We start from the raw sequence: 9030 nt of genomic DNA, 5'->3' as shown, positions 1-9030 counted from the left end.
TCCTGCACAAGATGCGATCACGGCCAAACTTGAAGTGATAAACAGTGATTTGGGTGCATTGTATAAGCGTCGCGATGCTGACATGTTGACTCATGAAGAAGAAATTGTTTTCAAAAAGAAAAAAGTAGAAAGGACTGAGCTTCAAAACAAGTTAAGAGACTTGCAAAATCTCCAAAAGAATCAAAAAAAGCTTCGCGACAACCGTGCTGTTGTTCTTTAATCTGCCAGTTCTAAATTCAAAGATAAACTCAAACTTCGAAATCAAGTTGGAAAACCTAGAGTTGAAACTGTACAGCCGTATTTTTTGGAGGCCATCATAAACATTGCGATTCACGGATCTGCTGCCCAAGAAAAGAGAAGAAACGAGATATATCGTAGCATCTTGACGCTTGACGATTTGACTGCTCATTTAATTAGAGATGGCTTTGATGTCACTCGAAGCTCAGTTTACCTTCGATGAAAACCTAAACGAAGCAATAGTACGGAAGGAAAGCGCCATGTTAAAACGGTGCCAGTACAACTAATACGCGCCCAAAATGATCTGCACAAAAGTCATCCCGACCAAGGTTTTTGCAAAGCTACAACCAACAATTTGGAGCAGCTCGCTTCTCTTCTTGGGCCATCTGAAGTCATCTTTCTTTCTCAAGATGATAAAGCCAGGTGATGATTGATTAATATGAGTTAAAATACGTATTCTTCGGTACGTCTAATCTTTTTTTCATTTCTTACGATTTTATAGAGTTGCAATTGGAATTGTTGCAGCAAATAAACGAGCCCCAATTTCAATGCATCTAGAATACCAAGTTCAACTTCCAGATCATGACTGGGTAGTGGCGTCGGGTCACAAGTTAATTCCTTCGGTATACGCCGAAATAGTTATTGGTGCCAACGGTCTAGGAAAGCCGGAAGTTGTAGGCTATTCCGGCCCAACGTATACAGCAATTCGCTCTGGAAAACATAGCTCTTCTACAGCGTCGGCCCACGGAAAAGATTTTGAAAAGTTGCTTTGTATTCCCGAATTTGAGGCGCTAACCAAATGTGGTACGGATAAATCGGTGAAACCCATCTTGATTTTAACTGGTAAAATAATGGATACTTAAAATACTTATTTGTTTCTTATTAATTTCATCGAATCAATATTTATACTTTATTCAGTGGACGGAGGGCCAGATGAGAATCCGCGCTACCAAAAGGTTATTGAGACTGCTATTCATCACTTTAAGAAGCAGAATTTCGACGCTGTATTCGTGGCTACTAATTCGCCAGTCCGTAGTTCATTCAATCGCGTTGAAAGAAGAATGGCGCCTTTGAATCGCGAGTTGGCCGGATTGATTTTGCAGCACGACCACTACGGCAGTCATTTGGATAATTCTGGTAAAAAAACTGATGCTGAGCTTGAGAAAAAGAACTTTGAACATGCTGGAAGCACCCTCGCCTGTTACAACATCAAGTGTGTGTAGAAGACTAAGTGTATTCTGGCTCTGCATCTGAGGGGTCTGCCTTGACCGGACGACCTCTAGTGGTCAGATCTACAACAGAGGTCTGGAATTCTGTAATTGTTGATGGTCATTCAATTGTAGCTGAGTATATTGACCCTCTTACTTCCGAACTCAATGATGAGTTGCACTTGAACGTTGCAGATCAGAATTGGTTTTCTGAGCATGTCAGGACTAGTCAGTATTTTCTCCAAATCGTGAAGTGCAATAATTTAAGCTGTTGCACAGCCCCAAGAAGTTCTTACTTTTTCATTGTTCCTTCTCGATTCTTGCCTGGCCTAGTTCCGTTGTGTCAAACTTTAGAAAGTGGTTTAACAGAGAGATCTAATTTTGAAAAACATTCCTTTCCTTCTCTTTTTTTATCATTGAACCTTTGTTGCCACGATCTACTCGAAGTTTCAAATCTCTTCCTTATGATCTCTACAACCCTTCTGTTCAATCTCAGTTGACGGAGCGCATTTGTAAACATTGTTTGTTATATTTCGCATCAAAAGTAATGCTTAATACCCATATTCGCATTCATAAAAATGAAAAAAAAAGCCCCTGCGCAAGTTGAAATTCAGACACGGATAAGACCTATTCGTGTTGCAGCTAGGCGAGAATTGATGGTAATAATTGCTAACAGTCAAAATGGTGCGGAAGACGCCGAATGGATTGAGGAAAATGAACTCGACTTGTCAGGCCGAATTCCTGGATATCCAGTGGAAGCAGACAATACTTCAGTTCCCTTAATGTCCATTTGCTCTATTGATGATCATTATGCTAGTCCATGGGAAAATGTTTCTGTTTAATAATTGTATTAATCCGTGAAAAAGTATAATCTGGCAACCAGAAAAATACTTTGCATCGTTAATTTTCAATATGTCTCTGCCAAAAATGATAGAAAATGATGATATATGAGTTTCGAAATATATAAAGGCCTATATTTTTTAGGGGGGGGGGGTCAAGCGAACTACTACGTAATTTCAAGGGGGGGGAGTCAGCCCGAACACTTCAATCTACTACAAGGGGGAGGGAGGGGGTAAAAATCCGCCAAAATCCCACTACGTAGTATGTGAACGGCCCCTGTGTGCAGATCAATCGATTATGAACTTCATAGCTAGGATCGAGCAAATTGCTGCACAGTTGAAGGACATTGGGGCAGCTGTGGATGACACGCAGATTTTGGCCAAGATCCAAGTGTCCCTACCATCTAACTTTCAGTATTTCATGCCGGCCTGGGATAGTACCCCACAAGAACTCAAGACACTCTCATTGCTTATAAAACGACTGGTAAAGGAGGAAACATCTCAAGCCAGGACTAAGAATAGCAAGCTGGAAAATGATGCCCAAGTTGCCTTTTTCTCCTAACAATCTGGAGTCTGAACATTTCAAGACCATGAGGCAGAGTATTGAAATAGTTGACGTAGAAGAGGACTCAGTTTGAGGGGAGGTGTTGAAGATAAACGTGAGTGTATTCAAACTAAGTCCTTCTTCCCTGTGTTCCACCAGATGGCGCTGTTGTTGATCTCCCTGTGCCAGTTCTTTCACGACACTTTTTTTAGATTCCGCCGTTTAACAGCCACCAGCCAGCTCAAGATGACGTTTTTGCTGCCGGCCCTGACGTTGATAATCGCCAGCCCTTTTATTTCGTCCGTCGGTTCCAAAATCGGTAAGTCACATCTCTCTCTCTCTCTCTCCCTCAGCCCAGTCCTCTCTATTGATGGAGATTGATGGATATTGGATATGGATATTTGAGATGATGGCGGAGGAAAACAAAAGGGTAAAAAGCAAGCTCCATCGACTTGATATTATTTCTGGGCCGTATACATTACACTCAAACCCAATTCGCACAAGAAAAACCCACGAAATCTTCAAAAAAAGATGGCAGATTGAACGGTCGCGCTTGATCGCGTACGCAATCTCCTTTACCCCCATACAAATCTAGCGTGTAAGCCAAAGCTCGTTTTCTCAAAGCCACTTGTGGGTAATACAATCTCGTCGACAATATTTACGAAAAAAAAGTCGAGCGGTAAAGAATCGTCAGGATCAGATTTCGCGTTGAATAAAATAAGCCAATTTTTTTTCCAAATCAAATCCAAGTTGATGATGATATATCAGGTGATGATGTCATCAGTTTTCACTCGTGAAATTCATTTCTAGAAACTCTGGCGGCGCGGAAGGAAAAGAAAAGGGTATGAATCCTGGATTTTTACACCGGGTACGCGGGTACGCAAAATGAACGTCTAGTAAATCAGTCTGAGCGGAGAGGAGGGAGTTAATGTGGGGACGTCTCGTATGGTGTAAGAAGAAGAAGGAAAAAAAGCGAAGGAAATTGCGAATTAGAGTGAGGAGTAGCAGGCTTCCAGAAGGGGGAGAAGGAACGCGTGATTGGGTTGACGGCGCCGCTTTTTTTTTAAATATCCTGTTGAAAACACGCGTCTTGTTCGTCTTCTACACCCATTTTGTCATTATTTCGCCTTTCGCTAACATATACACCGACTTGGCGCGGCAGCCGGATGTATAATAAATCCCTTCGCTATACTTTTGGCTCCCTCAGTATTATAAGCAACAACGCCCTGCGTGTGAGAACAAGGGAGAAGGAAAATTTATCACTTGTGTCTTTAAAAACTTTCGACAACACATCTAAAGGTAAGTCTTTCGACAAGAATCTACCGTGCTATCTCTAAAGGTAAGTCAATAAATTTTATATTGAATTCTGTATGCCAATAATAGATCGTCTTGATGTTTTTAATTGGTGATACTTCTTTTTAAATTCCCTTATTTTTTTCATTTGCCTATATCTCCAAGTTGGGCGTGGATTTATTATGGTTCTTATTTATTCTTGCTCAGTCGTTGAATGTATACATAAATAGGTCAACAAACTTAATCGATCCCAGCTAAAAAAGAACTTCAGTTTAACTGTAGTTTAACTATAGTTTCCATTACTAGAGTAATTTGGCCGCAAAACTATAGTTTTTTTAGTTAAATAACTGTAGTTTTTCTTCAATAAAAAATGCAGTTTTATTACTACCATTGATAAAAAACTTCGACAAAAAAAGATTCGACGTGGGCTAGGATCGAACCTTCAACTCTGGAGTTGGCAACTCAGCTCGCTAACCACTAGACCAATTGACTTATGAAATTGGTAGACATCTATGAAGTAGGTTATGATTTTTGTTTTCTATAACCTATGGACTTGGAAAGTTTTCTAGTCTTTGTTAGTTTAGAAAACAGGAGTAAGAAGGTAGCGGGCGTGTTTGTCGAAAACACTCACAAATACAATTATAGTACTTAGACTTAACATTATAGGTTAGACTACTTACGTTTTAAGAAATTGGTAAAATTATAAGCAAGGGGAGATACATAAAAATATTTCAAGTTGGAAAATGTGATGTATGGCTAAGTGCAAAGGAAAATTGATCTACTTGACTAAATAGGCCTAAAGTGGTTAATGGATATAGATATACTATAAACTATTAAATAGACTTTAAATAATTCTGTACCGCTGCTGCATATAGAGAAAAACTAAACTTGTCAAGTCAAGAAACATTAATCTCGTTAATTTTATGAAGATTATTGTCCCAGAATCATTTCGGGAACGGTTTTTTTTTTAAAGAGTTAGTCATTTGTCCCAAATAATTGTAGATTTGAAATGGATTAAATGTGTTCCTGCTGTATAAAATTTAATAATTTTTTTTCACTGTCAATTTTATAACTGCCAAGTCATATGTGTATGTGAACAATTCCTATTAAATGTATTGTTCACGTACAATTTCATATTCGTTTAACTATTTTTATAAATCAAACAACTGTTTAAACTGCAGTATTACAGATACATAGTAATAAAAACTGGAGTAAATTTTGCTGAACTGAAGTTTTTCAAATTTATACTACAGTAAACTAAACATAGTAATAAAAAACTAAAATACATTTTGCTGAACTGCAGTTTTTAAAATTTATACTACAGTTTAATAAAAAAAACTGCAGTTGTTTTAATTTTGGAAAAACAGACTTGGTAAAACTACAGTTTTACAAGGATAAACTACAGTAAAATAAATATAGTAATGGAAAACTAAAGTAAATGTAGAATAACTACATTTTTTTGCAAAATACTGCAGTTTTCGGCAAAATACTGCAGTTCTTTTTCAGCTGGGATGAAAGAACTCAATGAAAATGGATTGGTGAAAATAGCTTCTTCAGTGTCGAATAAATGCAACCCGACTGCTGGTGATGTAACTAATACAGAAGTATATAAGTAAAAAATGAAGTAGACTTAAATAATCTGTATTGTTGTGATAATACTATTTTCTGTCACAGGTCAAACTAAACGGCAAAATCAAGGTAAGATGTGATAAACTGTAGCAAGCAATTATGTATGGGAGGAGTGAGACGGGTACTGACTAGTCGCAGATTGACTAGTACGATAAAAAATTTTCTTTCGTCTTGGTATTCTGAAGAAGAACTTGCACAAATGAGCCATTCAGGCTAATCGTGTCTTAGAATTAAGGGAAGCATGGCTAAACAAAAATTTCCAATCGATATTCTCGACGCCATATACAGTAAGCCTATGTGTTTGAATTTTGCCCTTACTTTATTCAACATTTTGTCGTAGATTTCCTATTTCAAAAGTGGGCAGATTGGCATGAAGAAGTGCTAACCCCTAACCAAGTCAAGAAATCAGCAGGCTCTAAATTGCTGTCATCTAAGACACATCTTAAAAAAAGGGAAAAACAAACTGCGGATGACGATGATGACTCGTCACCTTCCAACATCAGCAGGGGAATATAAATAGAAGACAACGTGCCCTTTTCGCTCCTTTATAACAACGTCAAATCAGAAATCCCTCACACACAGAAATTGGAAGTTTTAAATCACCTTTGAAAGTCTTTGAAATATTTATGACCTATTTTTAATTTACCTGTCAAAATTTGAAATGGTTCACTCGTGCGCATTTCTTTTGTAATGTGTTGTGTTATCAATTTTGGTGTCTGCTCGCTATTTATTTTAAAAAAAGTTAACGATCTTCGACTCATTTGTACAAGGTAAATTTTAACAGAAGAAAAAAAAGAATAATAAAAGTAATTTTAACTATTTTTCAACTCAACTAGAAATAACTAAGCCGAGTAGAACATCCCTTGTATGGAATTTTCCTATAATTATTAATAACTGAAATCTTGGTTTTAGTTTTATCTGGTTCGATTGCAAACGTCACCTAGTAAAGATTGAAGTAGACTCCCCAAAATACATTACTGAATTTAGCACAAATATGCTGTTCTTTTTATACTAGTAACCAAAGGGTTGTGCCAAATCTAAAATTGTGGGATAGGAAGCATCGTTTTCGTCTGACGGTGAGTAGGTCTTTTTTGTTTCCATTAGTTTTTTCTTGGGGTGTTCGTTTATTATTGTGACAAGATTTTGAGGTATTTTAATGCAGCAAGCAATTAATGTTGTTTTTGCCGGAGGTAATTGAGAAAATCATCGAATACACGTTGGTCTAGATGTCCAAGGGATCTGAACAGACGTTTACACCCATTACCTCCATCTGCGCACCCGGTTCCAGAACAGCGGCTGGAAGTAAAGACTGTTGAGCCGGACGGAACAGAGGGCGTGGTGGAAAATGGGCAGCAAGTAATCAAGGCAGAAAAAAGATGGGAGAGTACTACGAAATATCTTGAAGAATCTGACGTAGATAAGAGTTTTGGGGCAGCAAAATATAGTAGCGGGAAAAGTGAAGAAGACAAGTTGAAGATTACTACGAACGATCCTGAAGAATCTGACGTAGAAGAGAGTATTGATGACACATATAAAAGTAGCGAAAAAAGCGAAGAAGAGGAAAACGTAGACAACAATGGCGAGGATCAGTTATATTTGAAGTTACTGATAGGCATAGCAATTCAGTTACTGGCATTATGCCTCCTTAGATAAAGTTTTTGAGTCCCAAGGTCTTAAAAGAAACGTCCGAAGATAGCTTGACGAGTCCACTGGAGCGTACAATCAATGGGGTGCGCGGGGCAAACTTCTGTATGTATCTGGATGGAGCGGCAATGAAATGGTACCTGTGGTCCACACTTTCGATGGAATGGCGGGACCTACCCATTTGGCCGGGGGTTTCTCGGCTAGGGTATCTCAAACTTCAAGAAGACTTGGCTTTTTGAAACGTACTAGGGTCATTTTTCCAACATACGTTAGCTGCTGGTTAACTGAAATAGAATCGCAATTGAAGTAAGTTTAATTTTTTCAATCTGTCTAATTTCCCTTGTATTAATTGTTATCTTCACCACCATAGAGTCCTCGAACAACCTTTGGCTAGCAAAGATTTTGATGCTGTCCTTCTGAAATTCCAACACTTAAGCGTTGATGTGGAAGCCAAATCCGGTCTTGTTTGTGATTAGGAAGACATTTATATGTCAGGTGAGGCTGAGGAAATAGTGTTTTTCTTTTTTTTCTTAAATTTAATTGTTATATTTTAATCTGTGTTTGTTAGGTTTCAAACTTTTGTAACGATGTTAGATGATAAAAAAAGAGTACTGTGGTGCCAGCACTACTCTGAAAGAAGTTGAAGCTATCTGCAATGAGTTGGAAGGTTTCCTAGAAGAGCAAGGCATAGCACGACTCTCCCCTCGACTCGGAAAAAGATTCTGAGATAATTGCCCTAACCATGGGTATGAAACTGGGAACATTGACATCTCTTCTCGAATTCCACGACATACTGGCCTCCTTCAAGCGGCTCACAGATAAGGAAGACCACATCAAACGAATGTAAAATTATTGCTTTTTCATTTCCCTGAACAATAATGACAACTATTTAATGCTATAGATGTTCGTGGCAAATGGAAGGCGTTAATTCAATTCAATTCTTGAACTCCAGAGACGTCTAACCTAGCAGCCAAAGGTTGTTGGATTACCTCAAATTTTCTGTAAGTCTATAAAAACTTTTTTAAAATTCAAATGATATTGTTCTCATAGCGGCAATTTTTTAATGTATCAATTCGAGTGGTATTACTCTAATAGCGGCAATTTTTGAATGTGTCAATTCAAGTGATATATTGCTCTATTGGCAATTTTTTTTTATTTTTGAATTTAATTGGTGTTGCTCTCACAGTAGCAGCAGTTATTAAATGTAATTTTCCAAGATGCTCAGTTAACTGAGCAGCTACTTTTTTATCACGAGTTGTTTTCTGTAATTTCTATTGCTGTCATCGCAGCAGCTTCCCACATTAACTACCCAACATTGCTAACTACCATATCATATATTATACATGATATGGGCCAACAGAGTCTCCAACAGCATCCAGCAATTGGGACGACGCTATATCTGGACATGGATTCCTTGCAGAGTGACGCCGGAACGCTACTACACCTGACATCACCGCCATCGCTAAGGTATCTGCATCAAAATGGGATGGAACGACACAACGAACTCGCTCCAGTCATCCGTGGCCCTATATCAGAATGGAAACGGAGGTCAGATGCTGCCAAACGGGGGGATGTGCAAGACTCAATGCGGTATTATTCTCAGGGCTCAGGGGACAATTTGCCTACGACACGCCCA

The 9030-nt window shown here is 38.4% G+C and overlaps 1 protein-coding gene across 1 annotated transcript; it reads left to right on the top strand.

Annotated features, from left to right (window-relative positions):
* The first annotated feature begins 465 nt into the window (after positions 1 to 465).
* LOC124203514 lies at positions 466 to 2846 on the top strand. Its single transcript, XM_046600188.1, has 4 exons — positions 466 to 660; positions 740 to 1080; positions 1156 to 1374; positions 2572 to 2846. Exons 2-4 carry the CDS (start codon positions 786 to 788, stop codon positions 2844 to 2846), a joined length of 789 nt encoding a protein of 262 aa, XP_046456144.1. The 5' UTR covers positions 466 to 660; positions 740 to 785.
* The last annotated feature ends 6184 nt before the right edge of the window (positions 2847 to 9030 follow it).

This window comes from Daphnia pulex, chromosome 10, assembly GCF_021134715.1.
Source record: "Daphnia pulex isolate KAP4 chromosome 10, ASM2113471v1".
Lineage (NCBI taxonomy): Eukaryota > Metazoa > Arthropoda > Branchiopoda > Diplostraca > Daphniidae > Daphnia > Daphnia pulex.
The sequence above is the reverse complement of the archived record's forward strand: the minus strand, read 5'-3'. Positions and strand labels throughout refer to the sequence as shown.